This window comes from Anoplophora glabripennis, unplaced genomic scaffold (assembly GCF_000390285.2).
Source record: "Anoplophora glabripennis isolate ALB-LARVAE unplaced genomic scaffold, Agla_2.0 scaffold191, whole genome shotgun sequence".
Classification (NCBI taxonomy): domain Eukaryota; kingdom Metazoa; phylum Arthropoda; class Insecta; order Coleoptera; family Cerambycidae; genus Anoplophora; species Anoplophora glabripennis.
In genome coordinates this window covers 318784-339337 of record NW_019416357.1, presented here as the reverse complement: position 1 = coordinate 339337, position 20554 = coordinate 318784, and the positions used below count along the sequence as shown (strand labels likewise).

General features: G+C 32.4%; 1 protein-coding gene across 1 annotated transcript in view; it reads right to left on the bottom strand.

The window, feature by feature from the left end:
* The window catches only part of LOC108905810 (disco-interacting protein 2), a 536129-nt gene extending 515985 nt beyond the window's left edge, over nt 1–20144 (bottom strand). The window contains exon 1 of the mRNA XM_018708835.1: nt 19989–20144. Within this exon, the coding sequence (XP_018564351.1) occupies nt 19989–20076 (88 nt within the window). The 5' untranslated portion in view covers nt 20077–20144. The remainder of the gene's footprint in view (nt 1–19988) is intronic.
* Between the last annotated feature and the right edge of the window lie 410 nt (nt 20145–20554).

Below are 20554 nucleotides of genomic sequence, written 5' to 3'. Positions count from 1 at the left end.
AAAAAACAAGTTTTTGGCTTTATTATAGCACATTGACAGCTATTTGACAGCTGCCAACTGTCAATTTTGAAAATCTAACAACAGATCTGAATTCAGCAACCTCAAAAATATAAACCTAGATAATAAAAAAAATGAAATAGGCTATTTCAAAAGTCTATACACACTGCGCATATACATAAATCCGTGGAGGATATTCGGAGCTTTAAAGCTCTGTACCGGCCAAACTATCCATTTTTGAGCTTTGTGGCCATTGAGACAATTGACCAGTATGATGAACTCTATCACATCAAGAATTCAGCGAATTTGACCGGGACCCAATTTCCATAAGATTTGTGCGGGGTCCTTTAGATTGCAAAATTATTATGCAAAATCTACCGAACCAATTTTGATGAAATTTGGTGTGATGATTTTACATAACATGAAGTTTTCTTGAGCCAAGTTGAAGGTCCTATACCTATGTTTTTTAACCCCATTTTTGGCGTTTTTTCGATTTTTACAATAATAATCATGATTGAAATATGGACTTTTTGAAACAGATACCATCTGGACTATCGCTGAAATTATCAAGGAGAACATCCACAAAAAATTTATGAAACGGTGGGATAAAACAAACAGCTATCAATTTGCTAAGGAGCTCCTAGAATATCCTAGCAAGGATACATCCAAGAGATACCTGGCCATGTCTAGGTCACTGTTGGCTAAGGAAACACCTTCAACACATGAGGAAGTGTGAAACACGTTTTTGTAGGGGTTGTGAACAAGAAGACGCGACAGTACATGTGCTATGTGAATGTACTGCCGTCTCGTCAACAAGAGGATCCGTGTTGGGAGAACGTTGACCTTCTATGGCCTATATTAGAGAGATCCCCTTGAGCTACGTCACCACCTTTTTCTCTATAATAGGTTGGTTAACGGCTCAGGTGGATCAATCTCTTAATGGGAGGAAGTACAAGGGCGCCAATGGAGTCTAAGTGCTGTAGCTTCTAAGTTACCCTACAATTCCAGATTCCAGATTCCAAGGCCTTGGCTAAACTGAAGAGCGTCAAACGAACTATTTAAAAGGAAAAAGAAACTATTTACATTACTTGTTATAAATAATTCATAAATATATTTAATTTTTTTATCGTCGAATGTAGTAAAATAAGTTTCATCGGCCTATATTATACTCGTATGTCCATAAGACCGTCTACGATTACAACTCGTTCGCTTGACGTCCCGCGCGCCCGACCGCTCTTCGGTTTGCTCATTCGACGATGAAAAATTCGCTCACCATAAATTCAAACGAATTCGTTTCTATAAAGTCGATCCTTACGTGCTTTGACATCGGCCGCCTAGGACAGTTTGGTGGTGCCATATACGCACCTATATAAGGTCTGTTCAGAAAATAACCGAACTTTTTGAATTACACGACAATGGAGATATTTACTGAAATACGGTTGGCAGTATTGCGTTGCGCATAATCTCCTCCGTAACTACATGTCCTTGGAATGTTGATATCTCATTTAATTTTCGTTATATTGTTATTTGAGTGCGACGTGATTATGTGTTAGTGACGATTTTTGAAATGCATGAAACTGGAGAAAACATTCAAAGAAACGATTCAACTTTTGAAATAGAGATGATTTTCTGGGTTGTACGCAATGATACCAATGGTTTCTCTCTATCAGGAAGGCTTTCGACTTCAACTGATGATTCACACGTACAGAAAGTCAAATATCTGGTGCGTGCAAATTGCCGATTGACTACCAGAGAAATTGCAGGTTAGCGTCTCATGACATTAAATTTTGATTGAAAAATTGAACATGCACCTAGTTGCAGCAAAATTTGTTTCTTGTTTGACGAACGAACAAAAACAAAAACGTATGGATGCTGTCGACAACTCCTTGAACAATCCAATGACTAGAAACATTGATTCAAAGGATCATAACGGAAGACAAAAACTGGGTTTACGGCTACGATATTGAGACAAAAGTCAGTCTCGATCCAATGTCCAAGTGATGCTCACTGTTTTTCGACTTTAATGGAATTGTGAATTTTGAATTCTTGCCTCAAGGTGAAACAGTGAACCGTGTGTACTATCAAGGCGTTTTACAATGAAAAAATCCGCCAAAAAAGATCAAAGTTGTGGCGAGACAACTCACCATGACCAATGCACCCGCACACTCAGCTTTGTCAGTTTTGTGCCAAAAATCAGATTATTGTCCTCCTTTACCCTCCTTACTCGGCAGACCTGGCTTCTTGCGATTTTTCCTTATTTCTGAAATTAAAATCAGTGCTGAAAGGACGCCGTTTTCAGACTGTTGATGACATCAAGCGTTACAGACTTTAAAGGCCATTTCAAATGAAGCTGTTCAGAACTGCTTCGCGAAATGCAAACACCACTGGGAAAAGTGTTTGAATAGGGAAGGAGAGTACTTTGAAGGAGAAAAGAACTAATAATGTATAAAATTAATAATAAAGTTTAAAAAAATAAAGTTCGGTTATTTTCTGAACAGACCTCGTACAAATAATGTGTTTAAAATATTACATTTTGTTAATAAATACAATTAAATAATTATTTTCTTAATTATAATAATTATAATTCCAGTTAAATATAACTGTTTTATTTATTTACAACAGTTAGTATACCTTACCTTTACCCTTAAAAATCGTTCTTTTTACGCCCGCTTGTTCTTCTGTGTGGCCAAAGCCTAAAGTTATGCGTCGGTGCGCTGATTTGATTCAGCCGTATACCAATATATTTTTCAGCATCAATGTGCAGAAAAATGTATAGCGTCATGGTCGGAGATATATTTATTATTCGACATCCGACATCCCATCTTTTTTTAACATCCATATTAAATAGACATCCATATTAAATAGTTTTAGTTCTTGTATGTTTCCTGCATAAATTTGGTTCCTTGTTTATTGTCACATCTATATATATGGTTCAATTATTATATTTTTATTTATATTATTTAATGAGCTATTGTTTGCAATTCGAGAAATAAAATTGAAGAAATATGGCAATTTTGAAATTTAGGATATATACCTAGGTAAGAAATTTTGATGATGTTGGAAATTTGTAGAACTGTTAACAGAACATACATAAAAGTATTTTTCAAAATTATTTCTTTTAAATATCTGTAAATTATACCATACGTAGTAGACTTGTCCTTTGGTAACAATAAAATAATTATATAAATATACAACTACTACATAATGTACCTTTTAAGTCTTGTAAATACATATATCGTATTGATGTATGCACATCGCATTGACGACTTAAAAAGTTGGAAACATACACGATATACACCACTCGAATTAGAGTGTGAACGTAAAAAATTATTAGTAGACATTTTATTACATTTTATGACGGGGAAGGGTATGTAGAATGATAATATCAAATAAGTTACTCGAAAGAAGTGACGCTAAGATGGCAAATTGCAAATAAGTAGTAAATTTACGTGTTTTTTTCACTTTTTTTACTAGACGACCTATCGAAAAATTTGTTTTTTATGTAGTAGGCAATTAAATTACCTACATTTTAAGGTACTTAAAGTTTTTTTTCACCTATTTGTTAACTGTAAAATAAATGTCGAACGCGGAAATATCAGTTTTCGAAAATTGCGCATTATTATTATTATTTATCGCCACGGTAGCGCAGTCGGTCGAGAGTGCGGTGGCAAGCATTTCTCGGCTAGGCTTCCTACTCTGGTCCGGGTTCGATTCCCGATGTCGGCACTGGCAATGTCGATGGATAATGGGTGTTTGTCCGCGTTTTTTCAAGTGTAGGCCCCTTCCGCACAAGCCTTTGGCTTTTGGATTTGGTGGTTGTCTCATTTCTGTGGTGTGTTTTATATTTTATGTTTTATGTTATTATTGCAAAAAGCTATGGATGTTGGTGACATTTACGGAAAAGACGGTTAATGCAAAGACCAACATGTGTGTGTACGATTCGATTGACCATGAAATTGTTGCCCCAGGTATTTGTTAATTAATTTCGTTCGTCTTTTGCAATTAATTGTTTAATTACTAATCGTTAGTTTTATAATATCGTAGATATAGGTTTTAATTCTAATTGGTCCAAAGAAACGTATCGAAAAAGAGAAATTTGAAAAAGTTGATATTAAGTAGCCCATTACAACTAACAAAGTAGGACGTGCAAAACAGCGTTATAAACAAATTCGCCAAGTCAGGCAAAAGCCGCTCGGAAATTCGCTCTTTTTGAATTAGATGGAAATTATTCTTACGGTAATTAAAAAAAGGAAATCACCTACGGCTCTTTGTTTCCAAAATAGCGTTTTCTTTATAACGTTAAACTATTGGACGTATCGGACCTGTATTTTAGAGACAATCAATGAAAGGGTTAAACTTCCCAAGTAACATAAATAAGTTTATAATAGCTTTACGAATATCTATATAACCACTCTCCCACAGGTAAAAGCTTTATTAAAAGATGATGAGAACAGTTATTCAGCATTAAATAAGCATTTATAAATTCAAAATAGACGCAGCTTATAAAACCATTTTATAAAAGCTGTGCATACAAAATTTACTCCACTAACTAGTGTTATTTCGTTACATTCTTACAGCATTTATAAAATATACTATAAAACCTTTATACAGAAAACATAGGCTGCATAACCGATGTACACTATTGTCTTATAAAACAAATTTACTGGTTTGTTGTTTTCTGGCCTGCTATTTACGAAGTAGCTGTATGGTGGTGATATAATTGTGTCCAAAGAAAAGCTTTATACGTGTTTTATANAGTGTTCTTTCGTTACATTCTTACAGCATTTATAAAATATACTATAAAACCTTTATACAGAAAACATAGGCTGCATAACCGATGTACACTATTGTCTTATAAAACAAATTTACTGGTTTGTTGTTTTCTGGCCTGCTATTTACGAAGTAGCTGTATGGTGGTGATATAATTGTGTCCAAAGAAAAGCTTTATACGTGTTTTATAAAAGCTATTTTTTCAACTTGAACTCGATGAATGTTGTATTAATGTTGTAGTATGTTGTACATACTAAATAGTTTTATTAATAAAAGCTTTGGGCTATGGCTGATTGTTGGCCACATAAGATAGATACTCAAGAGTCAATGTTTACCAATTAGGTCATTAAGTCAAGTCATTAACAATAAAATTAAATATGTATCTAGAGAATCAAAAACTACTTGCATCGAAAATTTTATTGATGAAATATACCACTATACCTTTAAAAAAACTAAGCGCCTTTAAAATTAAGCAAATTTGGCAATCATCTGTAATAAATTTTGAAAAATGATGACACAATTTTCGATTTAATAAAAAAATAAAGAATATGTACATAATAAGTTATTAAATATAATTCAATAGACATGCATTAAACTAATTATTTCATGATACATATATTATAAAATTGAATTTCTTTTTGGCGTAATTCTGGTGTACAATATGGCTGACATCTTGTCCTAAGCATGTTTGAAAAATATGGCCGTTAAGAGGATGTTTCTACCACAGTAACTATAAATCTATTATAAAATAATTAAGATTTTAAATATTTTATATAGTATTTTGTAGAGTAATTTGCTGTTTACTGTAAGTTTAAAAATTCTGCATAAACTGCTTCCTGCTACAATTCCAATGGCGTCAACAGAACAGATAGTAAAGTAGTATGTAAGTATAATGGGTAGATGGTGCTTATTTGTATTTTAAAATGTTTTGAAAGAAATTCTGAAGATTTTAAATGATAAATCACTTTTAACTAATAGCACTGCTAGTAGAGTTTAGAAGAGACAGATATACGGAGTACTGACACAAAGTCACAAATTTGATAATCATATGGGCAAATCAGCCGCTTATTGGTCACAAACAACGAATACATTCTAGAAGAGACGTGAATGGATGACTAAAGATGAAATCATTATCAGTTAGTGTTAATTGTAATTAATAATTAATTAAATTATTATAATCAGTAAACAGTGTTACAGTATTTAATGTTGTTGTTTGCAGCACAAAATAATTTTGCAGTGACTGTAAAAGCAACGACGTATCGTATAAACAAACCACACTTTCAGCGATTTTAATGAAACTCGGCAGGTTTGTTTGAAATAATAAAGAGCTTATTTGAATGTAATACGATTAAAATTAATAATTCCAGTGTTTTCCTGAAAAACCTGTCAGCTCACTTTTTCGAATATCGCTTGATTTTCGATATAAAAATTACTGCATGTCCCCGATTAAATCAAAATATCCCATGAAAGTTATCAAAATATGTATTACGTTAAAAATACATAAAAACAAATTGTAACGGCATTTACTTATTACTACAAACAAACCTTCTGATTCACTGATTGTTAGGTTAGGGACAATCTCTCCATATATATTTTTATGTCTTTGAAAGCTTTACTATATAGTTGTTTTATAAGTACAATATATATATTGCTCTATCTCTGAAAAATAGCTTTTTAGTTGAGAAGAAACTGTTTAACTATTCTGCTTACAGCTGTAATGGATTCTTTTTTAAAGTTCGTTGTGATATTATTTACCTTAAAAAGCTAAAATAATTTATAATTTAGTCATATAGTCCATTTAAATGATAATATTATAGAACATAATATTATAGAACCAATTGACCGATAAGTGCTTATATAACATTATAACAAACAAGGAAGCAGCTATTACGCTTTAAACTTTTATAGAAGTTTAATTTACCACGTTTATAAGTCTCTAATAAAGCCTTTATAAAATTGTTGTATAATTTTACTATTAGAATGTTCTAACAGCTTTTTTATATATCAAAATTGCTATAGGAGCAAATTAACACCTTATTAATGCATTAAAAATCTAAAAAGATACATTTGCTGCTATTAAAAAACAGTTATATAACTTTGAGTGATGTAATAGTAGCATTTGTGTTAGTTGGGTTTTAATTTCAGAAAATTCTACATTGTAGTTCATGTAATAAACGCGCTAGCAGCAGTCAAAGTTAAAGTTAATGAATGGCTTGCAGACGGGAGGACCACCGGGACCGCGCATGCGCGTGAACGCCATTCTCGATAACTCGTGAGGTTTTTGACTTGAACGTTTCAAATTCGGTTAAAAAATAATTTCATGGTCAATCGAATCGGCCTTTGGCACACATACTGGTCTTTGGATTGACCGTCTTTTCCATAAATTTCATCAACATCCATCACTGTTTGCAATAATAATGCGCAATTTTCGAAAACTTAATTTTCCGAAATCGACCTATATTTTACAGTTAACAAATAGGAGAAAAATGACATAGGTACCTTAAATTCTAGGTAATTTAAATGCCTACAACACAAAATAACTAATTTTCCGATAGGTCGTCTAGATTTTCATGGGCAGTAAAAAAAGTGAAAAAATACGTAATTTTGCAACTTATTTGCAATTTGCCAACTTAGAGTAACTTCTTTCAAGTCACTTTTTTATATTTACAGTCTATATACCCATCTCCATCATAAAGTGCAATAAAATATATAATATTTNTTTTCGAATATCGCTTGATTTTCGATAAAAAAATCACTGCATGTCCCCGATTAAATCAAAATATTCCATGAAAGTTATCAAAATATTTATTACGTTAAAAATACTATAACCATAAAAACAAATTGTAACGGCATTTACTTATTACTACAAACAAACTTTAGGAGAGTTAGGGACAATTTCTCCATATATATTTTTATGTCTTTGAAAGCTTTACTATATAGTGGTTTTATAAGTACAATATATCTCTATCTCTCTCTATCTCTCAAAAATAGCTTTTTAGTTGAGAAGAAACTGTTTAACTATTCTGCTTACAGCTGTAATGGATTCTTTTTTAAAGTTCGTTGTGATATTATTTACCTTAAAAAGCTAAAATAATTTATAATTTAGTCATATAGTCCATTTAAATGATAATATTATAGAACATAATATTATAGAACCAATTGACCGATAAGTGCTTATATAACATTATAACAAACAAGGAAGCAGCTATTACGCTTTAAACTTTTATAGAAGTTTAATTTACCACGTTTATAAGTCTCTAATAAAGCCTTTATAAAATTGTTGTATAATTTTACTATTAGAATGTTCTAACAGCTTTTTTTATATACCAAAATTGCTATAGGAGCAAATTAACACCTTATTAAGGCATTAAAAATCTAAAAAGATACATTTGCTGCTATTAAAAAACAGTTATATAACTTTGAGTGATGTAATAGTAGCATTTGTGTTAGTTGGGTTTTAATTTCAGAAAATTCTACATTGTAGTTCATGTAATAAACGCGCTAGCAGCAGTAAAAGTTAAAGTTAATGAATGGCTTGCAGACGGGAGAACCAACCGGGCCCGCGCATGCGCGTGAACGCCGTTCTCGGTAACTCGTGAGGTTTTTGACTTGAACGTTTCAAATTCGGTTAAAAAATAATTTCATGGTCAATCGAATCGGCTTTTGGCACACATACTGGTCTTTGGATTGACCGTTTTTTCCATAAATTTCATCAACATCCATCGCTGTTTGCAATAATAATGCGCAATTTTCGAAAACTTATTTTTCCGCGTTCGACCTATATTTTACAGTTAACAAATAGGAGAAAAATGACTTAGGTACCTTAAATTGTAGGTAATTTAATTGCCTACAACACAACATAACTAATTTTCCGATAGGTCGTCTAGATTTTCATGGGCAGTAAAAAAAGTGAAATAAAACACGTAATTTTGCAAACTTATTTGCAATTTGCCAACTTAGAGTACCTAACTTCTTTCAAGTTACTTTTTTGATATTATCAGTCTATATACCCATCCCCATCATAAAGTGCAATAAAATATATTTATTATTTTTTTTATTTTCAGATTTTATCTAATTTGACTGGAGTAATAGCATATCTTGTAAAGTCAATGCATAGGTTAGGTTTTTTAAGTATTGTTAGGGTATTATTTCGACTGGGGCCGTTGTTTATAAAACAACGATAAGAAGTGAAGGCCAAGGCGCGGAAATTCGGACTAAAAGGCAGGGACACGGGAGAGAGAGAATGACCACAGACGACTGACGAGGTGTTGTGTTGAGATAATTTGGTCATTGTTGTATTGTTTTATTATAAAATAAAGTTATTTTGTGAAAAGCTGTACAGTATTTACATTTATAATGCTAAAAATATTAATTTAAAAAAGTAATAATTACAATACTATTGTCTGTTAATATTTCAAGTTTTCTGACAATAGGGTTGTTGACTATAAAAACAAACCATATACAAATTGTTGTTGGTACAAAGATTTTATATAAAAGAACCTGCCTGTATAGTCAAATTTTAAATATATGACAAATTAGTGGTAGAAATCATTTATGAATTTTTGCGTTACTTAAAAACTAGTCTGACGTCATAAGGGGCAATTGAACAAGAAGNGCATTTGTGTTAGTTGGGTTTTAATTTCAGAAAATTCTACATTGTAGTTCATGTAATAAACGCGCTAGCAGCAGTCAAAGTTAAAGTTAATGAATGGCTTGCAGACGGGAGGACCACCGGGACCGCGCATGCGCGTGAACGCCATTCTCGATAACTCGTGAGGTTTTTGACTTGAACGTTTCAAATTCGGTTAAAAAATAATTTCATGGTCAATCGAATCGGCCTTTGGCACACATACTGGTCTTTGGATTGACCGTCTTTTCCATAAATTTCATCAACATCCATCACTGTTTGCAATAATAATGCGCAATTTTCGAAAACTTAATTTTCCGAAATCGACCTATATTTTACAGTTAACAAATAGGAGAAAAATGACATAGGTACCTTAAATTCTAGGTAATTTAAATGCCTACAACACAAAATAACTAATTTTCCGATAGGTCGTCTAGATTTTCATGGGCAGTAAAAAAAGTGAAAAAATACGTAATTTTGCAACTTATTTGCAATTTGCCAACTTAGAGTAACTTCTTTCAAGTCACTTTTTTATATTTACAGTCTATATACCCATCTCCATCATAAAGTGCAATAAAATATATAATATTTCTTTTTATTTTCAGATTTTACCTAATTTGACTGGAGTAATAGCATATCTTGTAAAGTCTATGCATAGGTGATGTATACTGTTAGATTTTTTAAGTATTTACATTTATAATGCTAAAAATATTAATTTTTAAAATTAATAATTACAATACTATTGTCTGTTAATATTTCAAGTTTTCTGACAATTTAATAAATGTCACGATATTTTAATTAAAAAAATTTCAATTTGTGCAATTAAATGTATTCACTTAACATTTTCTGTAAGAAAAATGTGTGTCTCCTACCGACTTGCGCGGTGAGTTTCGGACTCTTTTCTGTCTTCCTGTCAGCTTCTCTTTTCTGCAATTAACATCTCATCTGCGCTGGTTCAATTTCTTTCAGAATTATTAGAATGCACAATAGCAGACGTAAGTGCCGCGTATTTCTATGCTCTAATTAGGTGGTTAAATAATCTTGCAATGGAAAGTCGTACGTGCGCGTCAATAGTTTTGCGATCGTGATTTTTTAATTACAAAGATTAGTTTAGTCGGATGATGTATGAGGCAATCAGGTGATTAAATTATGTAATGCTGAGACATAAAGAAGATGTTTATGCAGAGGGTTCCCTATGCATACAATTATTTAATGTATTATGCAACTTCTATACAAATTATCTTCCTATCTTTTTAAAACACTCTAAAATTCATATGCACGCAGGTGACACTTAAATTTATTTTTTTTTTAACGAAGCACCATAGCCTCTTGTTGAATCCTAATATACAGAAACAGAAATGCAAAAAATACAGATATAAATACTTCCAATAGGTATATGTAGAAAATTTCTAAAAATATTAGGTATGTATAGCTTTGAGGGGACCTCCATAGAGGTTATTTAAATATTAGTACCAGGAAAATATATGTCAGACGTGAATTTTTCCTCAATTTCATTAATTATTGTTCACAACTATACAGGCCTTGTTTGGATGTATATATTTCCATTTAAGGAGGTATATCGGGGTGCGCGGGAAGTGAGGAGCTCAGGGGGGTCCTATGCTTTTCTTATGGGACTAAAGCCCGCTGCCAATTTGAAAAAATTTAATTCTATTGAAATCATTTGCGATAAACACTATCTATATAGCAAAGAAATCTGCTCATATGCACATAGCATACATAGTGACTAATTAACAACATAAGAATATCATATTTAAGTAGTTTAAAATTATATTTAATGAAGGCATAAAGACTACGTAGATGTGGCAACAGCGCTAATAATTGACTAGCAGTTGTACACACTGCGAACCTACAGACTTCGGACATCGGAGATATTGCCCGTCAAAATCGGGTAAAGATGCGTACGCGTTCAAAAATGTATTGCGTGTAAACTATGTAAAATATAATTATTATATAATATAGCAAATATATCGTATTATCCGCGCGAAGATTTCTTCTTCTTCTTTATTTAAAATGTGTAAATCATGTGAACTGGTAAAACAACGAGAATTATGTTAATTTAGTTCTAAAGAAATGAAATGACACTCGCGCCCATCTCTCGTCCAAGTCAAAGAAAATGTTGGATGCAATTTTGAAGATTCTGTGATAGAAATTACACTATTACTCACTGTTCGTGTTTTTAATCTCTATTTTAGTAATGTTACAAGTTTTGCAACTATAACTAATTTTTTAGATATAAAGTTTGCTGAGAAATATTTATGGTCCTTTGTTATTCCGTACAAATGCTTTTATCTCAAGTATTACTAATTATATTAATCAAGTAAAGAAAACTTTATGTAATCCTAAATATTGCTGGGTAATGATTACGTTTTTATAAACCATTAAATATATTAAAAGAATGTATCAACTGTATTTTTTATTCCAATAAATATATCACAGCTTCCTAGTCTTTTTCAATTAATCTAGTTTTTCAAAAACATTACAAAAAAATCATTGTTGTGGATAATTTACTGTTGATAACAATGTACATGGAATTTAGGAAAAATGTATATGTTTGAAATCAATTTCGTTTTTAACAAGTTTGAAATGTATTCCCTCCTTCTCGTCAGCTTATTGCGACGTTGCCACATTAATCCTCAAGTCAGACAGTAATGCAATTATTGGTTTCTGTTTCTAACAGCTGTACTATGTTCAAAACTTACATTAGTTTTACATCAAAAATAAGATAATACTGTGTACTACGGAAAAGTTTTGTTTCACAATTTCTACATTTTTTCTCAGTTATGGGCTAAAAAAGACCCGCACCGTCCATCTTCACTATATAACCATATAAAATGAACAACTTTCAACAACAATATCTCAAAATCTAGATTCAAAAAGAATTCAAAAAAATATTACGCACGGAGGGAGCACTGGATAATACGCTATATAATTTTCAAGTACATCTGTGCATATGAGTAAACCCGATATACCTCCTTAAGCCAGTCAAAAATACCTCGTTATTTTGCTCACATAAAGCGGCACAAGTACATTAACAAAATATTAAATTGAAAGAGGACCTTACCATTGAATGAGCTGAAGACATTTAGTTACCAACAGTATATTTGCATTTAAGACTATAATTTTAATTTCTTACGTATCACATGAAACAGTTAAATTGTAAAACATTTTNTCAGTTATGGGCAAAGAAAGACCCGCACCGTCCATCTTCACCGTATAAACCTATGTTAAAATCGAGGTTAAAATGAACAACTTTCAACAACAATATCTTTTTCCAATTGAAACAAGCATACCATTTATTAAGGATCAGAAAAATAACATGTGAGTTGTGTTCGAGAATTAATTTTTAAGTCTTACGCCAATTTAAACCTCTACATGACCATTATGAGCTCGAGTCCAGCACGCACGAAGCCCTTTTTAAAAAACATCACAGACCGTGCGGACCGGACATATGGAAAGGTCACACAGAGGTTTAAACAGGCATACTTAAAAGAATTCTCGAACAAAACTCACTTGATGGAAACAGGTATAGAACCGAAATCCACAATAAAAAATACACTATTTTATTTGAAAAAACTGACTTCCGGTCCGAATATGCTACTTCCGGTCGGAACCGAAAGTTGAAAACATCTCCAATCGATCAGGCAATGTCCATTTACTGTTAGATGACTTTGCATTTTGCATTTCGCTCAATATTTTAAATTTTAGACATGGTGGACGGGTAGTTTTGGACACCCGGTAGATATATGAAAGTTCCAGTAAGCAGAACCTAGATAGAAATTAGCAACAAAAGTGAGAGAGAAAATCAGGTTTTCTATACATGCCGTTTATAGGGAACTACAAACATTTAAAATACATACATATGCTACTATTTATATAGTGGTATTCTATTCATTTCGTGTGTGCCAAATTTTATAGACAGAAATATTCAAATAAAAAATTATGCCACAATTATATTTCACGAGTATAAATAAAACTGCTAACATGTATGAACTACGAGTATTGTTTTTAATAACTGTTGGAATCCAAATTATTTTACAAAGAACACAGTTGCATAATATGGAGTAAATATGGTACTCAAAGAAAACGAGTTCGAACAAATTCTTGAACGGAGGGGAACCCTTTAGGTGAAATTCCATATAAAATATTATATAAATACTTGCAAATGAAATGAATAAATAGCAAATTACGTTTTTAATTTTTCCTGTTTTATTCAAATTCTTTGAAATAGTAAATGATGACCTACTGTATAGACATAGGCCAAAAGGGGATATAAATTCGAAAGAGTTTATATAAACTCCTCCGTGGCAGAGGTACGTATACTCGTGTTAATTTTCATTAAATAGAATGTAAATACCTCCCAGGAGATTTAATCCCCAGTTTCAAACTGTCTGAAGAGAGTGATGTCTCTCGAAACATATAGAACTCTAAACTGAGGACCTGGCAACCAGATCGGAAACTATTCAACAATTACCAAATTGTCACGGAGCCTTCAAACCAAGCCTCCCACTACGGGGAGGAAACCTACCTCGCCTCAAGGGAACTGGGAAATACAGAACGAGAAAAGAGAAGTGTTGAGCCAACTTGCATTCTTAAGTCGGTACCGAGATGAAACGATCATACCAGGATTTTTAAAGATAAAAGATCAGGTCAAAAACTACGCAGCTCGAAGAATCCTACATCGAGCCAATACGATGCTCCTAAGAGAGAGGACCAGAGATACCAGGAAGCAATTAGAGGAAAATTAGAAGAATCTTTTAGAAAGCATTATACGCAGGAAAGCTGAGAAACTAATTTTGCATCCAGAACACTTTCAAAACAGAATATCATCAACGCCTTGGAAACCATGTGTCAAGGTCTTCTCTAAGCTGTCGCTGAAGTGCTGAGGCAGTATACGTATTATGAACTCGCAAACCTCTGAAATAAAATTTGTCTAGAAAGGAAGTCCAAGTCATCACCGACGGAAAGAAAATGAAGAAATTACCAAACTCCTGACCGACAAAAGAAATGCAACTGTCATCTTGGACACAATACATATTCAAAATGGAAAACGTAACACAGAACCTTGATATAAGCTCAAGACGAAATTGAAAAAGAAGTGGCGTCTGCCATTCGCACGTCTAATATTCCAAAACAACTATATAAGTACCTTATTTCGAATGATTCAACACATCCTAATTATATTGTCTTCAAAAGTCCACAAACTAAACGTACCACTCCGAAAATAGAGAGTGCAGTTCGATTAGTTACTCCTTCACTCACATAGTACGTAACACATTAAATAGGCACTAGATTTATTAACAAACTGAATCCTTGTCTCCAGCTTTGGTAAATATCTACAAGTTTTCCGATACAAACGCCGTGGAATCAGCAATTCTAAAGCCAAAGTGTTAGTTCAGTTGGTGATATATTTATTACTAGACCTCGCAGAAAGATTCCTGAACCACATCAATAAGATACATCCTGACCTGACATCAGCTTCACAATGGAAATGGAAGCAAATGATAACCTGTCGTTTCTTGATATCCTTTTCAAGAGAAAACCAGAGGGCAATCTAGGGCACAGAGTTTATAAAAAAACAACTCACACAGAAAATGGGACAAATGGGAAGACACGTCAGTAAGAGGTTAAAGGAGCACAAGTGTTATTTGAAGAATACAATCTAGAAAAATCAGGAGTTGCAGAACACAGGACAGATACAAGACTTGCTATAGACAGAATTAATAACAGAATTAGGACAGAGAAACGGGGAAGGAAGAGAACAAAGGCGAGGAGCAGGAGGAAAGAGATGAAAGTAGAGAGGCAGTTGGAGAGGGGTGGATAGAGGGAGGAGAGGGAGGAGAGAGGGAGGAGAGAGGGAGGAGAGAGGGAGGAGAGAGGGAGGAGAGAGGGAGAGAGATTTAGGCCAAGTCTCTACAGATAGGACATAGAAATCCAGAAGAATTGAAATAATTTCAATTAAGACGAGAGGTTAGAACTATTTGGAATTTGGGAGTAATTTATCCACAAAAATTAAGGACCGGAACTACACGGGCCAATGACTACAAGCCATACATGGGAACGTCATGGAGTAGTGCACACAGCAGACACAAATCCCAATTAAGGGAGTTTTTTCTGAAGAGAGCGAAATGTTTCTCGACGTTTTGGCTACCAGCCCGAAAATTGTTCAACCAACAAAATCATAGAACCAATTTTGCATTTGCCTTTACGATTAGGTATAGAAACACCGCAAATTCGTAAACACTTAGTATAGTCTTTCGGATCTCATTTGAAGAACCAAGAGGTTGGGAGTATATAACAGATTCAATCGCCGACGCAGCAACTCGGCATTGAAAAACTTGTTCCCATATTTATTTAGCCATACCCATATACACCGCACTGGGTGAGGTGGCCATAAATTCAGTTGTCAACAGATGGTCTAGCAGTGCAGTGCAGCAATGCGGAAGTTGGTGTGTTTCAGATAATTTATAATACAATTGCGAAAGGGATAAATAAGAGGGATATTTTGTTTGTTTATTAATATTACTGCAACATGGGATTTTGGGGACCTTTTGAAACGGAACAAAACGAAATTTATCATCAATATAATAAAATTGTTTGAGGACATAAATAATTAAAATATGTTGTTGGTCAAATGAAAATATAATAGAAATTGTCTACACATTATCTACAAGTTATTATTATTTTTTACCTTTAGCAGAAAACTTTTTTAAGGACGCCTATGAAACTCATTAAATTTTATTAAAGTAGGCGTTTTTATAAATGTTCAACTGACTTCGGAAAGACTACGTTATCATATCACTGGTTTTATAAGCAAAACTGATCATACGATCATATACTTACTGTGTACTTCTTTTTTAGCCTTAAATTGAAAGTAAACGACCATATTTTAGATATCAAACATTTTCTATAGCTATTGAGAACAAAAATTACATTACTGCAAATCAGGCAGCGTTAAAGGCACTCAAACAATACAAGAACAAACTAACTGGTATGAAGCTGTTCGCGTACTTTAAGGCTAGAATGTTAAAATGTAAGCCTACCTTACTATGAGAAGCATAAGAGCAGCCAAGGGCTTGAATCCTGCAGCACTACTAGCTACGTTACAACACGTGACATGAAACTGGTGAGAAAAAACTCATCGAGGTAGGCAAGCTAAAATGTTCGTAAAATATTCGGCAAAGGTGTTACTGAATCAAAGTGACAGATATCGATGAGAACTGCTTAATATTAGCCTGATACAAATTTGGATTTTGCCGAGAAGAAGAGGCGACCGCAGCCCAAGTATCATGTATTGTGAGTATGAAGGCCTAGCAAAGGTGCGGTATTTATTGTTCGGAATTCAAAAACCGGAAGCGGATAATTATGTGAAGAAACAACTGTCGAAGCTGAGACGACTAGTTAAAACTCGAGAAAGATTAAGTTAACCCATAAACTTTATATTAAACCTATTTCCTTAAGATAGAAGCTTGGTTAACTAATCGCAAATGCACATCTTTACAGTGCGCATATTGCTATGCGTGTTAGCAATTTTATTTTTATCTCGTTTTTTAGTAAACAAATATATCTAATTTGTTGGAAAATGTAAAGTACCTACATATAGATATGTAAAAAAACTATTGAAAATAGAATAGTTTAATTCTTCCACACTGTCCCAGGTTTTAATATGACACGCTGCCGTTACATCCGGTAACGCGTTGATGTTTTTCAAAATTTACCGGTTGTTAAATTACCATTGTTTCAAAATTTACCGGCAAATAACTGAAAATTAGCAATTTCCAGTTTAGAGTCGGAATTCCGGTGATATTTTATTTTTGCAAAATATCTAATCTCTATTTCAGTTAAAGTTGTAAAACAGAATATGTTTTTGGAAAATCTAGATATCTATACAGGGTGTTCCTAAATAAGTGTCGCAACAGACAACTGTAAATTCCTCTTGAAAAAAGAAACATTATTTTCCTCTTCCATTTTTCTCTCCGAGTTTTCGTTTTCGAGATACACGGTGTCAAAACTTTAATTTTTTTTTAGTTTTTCGCCAATATCTTAGGAATCGTTTGAACTACAGGACTGAGCATTTGTACACACATACACACCACTATTAATAGCTACTTTTTCGCACCCTTCTCCAATTCATTGGACGTGCCAGTGGTGGAGATTTTAAGGTATCGTAAGGGTTTTCCCCCCCTGAATTTTACGTCACTGGAAAAATTGACTTTTGACAGCAAATTCTAAAGCGCCAATGAATTTTAGACGATAAGAGTTCTCTTGGTTCATTGCTCTAAAGTCATCCGTTTTCAAGAAAAATGACTTTTTATGAACAAAAGCAAACATTTTGCTAACGTTTCGAAAATTTTTTGCATTTTGCATTTTGCATTTTGAACATTTTGCAAGTGCAAGTAACTGAACAGAACATCCGGAGAACGAAATGCATCGTTTATGAAATCCATGATCCATGCCAATACTATCGAAAAGTTGACCGATAGAAGTGAAATCGCAGCGACAGAAAGAAACATGATTAGAAGATGTAATGCGTGCATTCAAGCCAACTGACGTAATTTTCAACAGTTTCTGTAAATTTGACTCGCCAAATTGATAAAAAAAAGTTAAAATCCTATCTGTTGTTAAATTTCGTTAAAATTGTTAATTATTACCACCTATTTTTTGAATTACAAAAGATTTTCGAAACGTTAGCAAAATGTTTGCTTTTGTTCATANTTCCTATATTTAACATATTTTTGTAGGGGTGAAAAGTAACAATATAAAAGGAACAATGTTTTTTTAAGGTTAGTCACGCTGGTGCAATTTTGGATGCAGTACTCAAAATGTAAATAAATATCACTTCTATATTATGAGGGGCAAGAATAAGTCGATCCTTGAGGCATACAATATTGTACAAAAAAAGGAGATTCCTTAAATTTGCAGAATATCTATAAGATTTATTAAACTGGTATATATAGATATACAAAGTGTCTCAAATTTTAACTACGAAAATTAGAAATCTATACAGGAAATAAAAATAATGGCACTTTAATATTATAAACTTGCTTTTGATGTTCCTAAATTCTGATAAATCTATAGTGTTGTAAATAAAATTTCTTTTCAAAATTAGGTAAAAAAAAATCAATGGCATTACATAATTTTTAAGGAAATCAGAGTACCTCGTATTTATGCCACTGGTTTGAAATATTTAGAAACAAGTAACAATTTTTTTTATCAAAAATTNAATTAGGTAAAAAAAAAAATCAATGGCATTACATAATTTTTAAGGAAACCAGAGTACCTCGTATTTATGCCACTGGTTTGAAATATTTAGAAACAAGTAACAACAATTTTTTTTATCAAAAATTTTAATTTCTCGAAAACACGGGTTTAAAGTTTATACCTACATTAAAGTTTCCTTATTTTTACTTCATCAATTGATGAATTAGGTTAGGTAAACCAAAATGTATAATTTTACAATACAGACGTTTTTTATATCGTAGGTATATAATTTTTTGCTTAAAAGTCATAGATCATTTGTTTCAATAATTTAACCACTTAAAATTATTACTCCTGCAAGAACTAAGTAATTTTATAGAAAATCATTGCACTCAAGAAGCTGTAATTGATTACCTATTATAAGGCAATGATTTAAATATATTTTCAAATTGTTACTGTCTTTGAATGTATCGAGATGTCAAGAAGTTAAACGAGCATTCTAGATAAATACATCAAATGCAGAGATGAATCACAAACCGTTCAAGTAAAAGGATCTGATGCAGACGAAGATATGGGTCTTTTAAAATTGTCATACAGATAAAATCATTCTTGTCATTTGCAGTTGTAAAGAAATAAATTACTTATATTCTGTTTATAGTTTCATACAAATACCTACCTACATTTCTAATAATTAAGACTGCCAAATTTGAATAGTAGATAATTTCCAATGTTACTCAGTGGCAAAAAATGCAAAACATTACCTAAGATTAGAAATATTTTTAAAATTAAGTACTTAGGTATAAAACTTTTTAAAAAAATTAATGGTCCATGGATAAAACGTACTCGTGATGACCAACGACCAAAGAATTGCTTTAAACTCCAATGAGTCATTGATGTGAAACCTGTAACACGTACCAAAGCAACATTATATTTTACAAATCTGAAATTATTGAATATACTTTTTGTAGTATAGTATAGTAGTATAGTATAGTACTTTGTAAACGAGTCTTAATTTTTTAACTTTTATAAAAAGTAAATTAATAGAGCGATCGAAGATAACTATCTATAAATATAAATGTCGTAACAATTTTTAAGAATTCACTATTTTTTAAAACTGCAAGTATTTAAATATTTAGTGGCTTTCATGTTTATTATTATTTATCAGGTTTATCTGAATTGATGATAGTGGAATTTGACATTTCAATTCAATTATTTCATTGACATTTTGACATGTTTCCTCATGTTTTTTTAACGCCCCGTGTTATTGAAAAACGATTCTAATTTATAAAATTTATATAAGATGATATAATTTGTAAGAACTACATTACGGAGAATATTGATTGTTCAAAATTTGTTTAATTATTTGCAGAAAACTTACCTTCTGATAATTCTAAATCCAATTCTGCCAGCTTTTCCCTTACATCCTCGGGCAATTTGGAAATGTCTAGATTATGAAAGTCAGCCATGGTTTTAAATGTCAATTTTCACATGTAAACAACACAAATATACACTGTCTACACCGCACTTGCCATAACATCTGCCATTTTAGTAAATTTTGATTTATCGGTAACTTGTATCACTACTTTATCCATTAAAGCGATAGTCGCGGTCTCTAGAGTTGATCAGGTGTTCTTTCGCTCTCGAGAGGTTTACTCACCCACGGTTAGGCAACTTAAAATACATCCGAGGTCGGCAGCAACAACAAAATATTAAAACTGTTATACCTTTTACATAACTCAAAAGACCTAATACTTTGAAAATATAATTGAATGTTATATTTTCAAATACTGGGTATATTGTATAAAATACAACAAACTGTAATAACTATTTTTATTCGATTTAAAAAGTAATAAACATATTGGCATTAATTATTCTGATAACAGTACAAACCACAAACTGTCATTAACGTTCATTTTTTTCAATATACGAACTACATTTGGGACA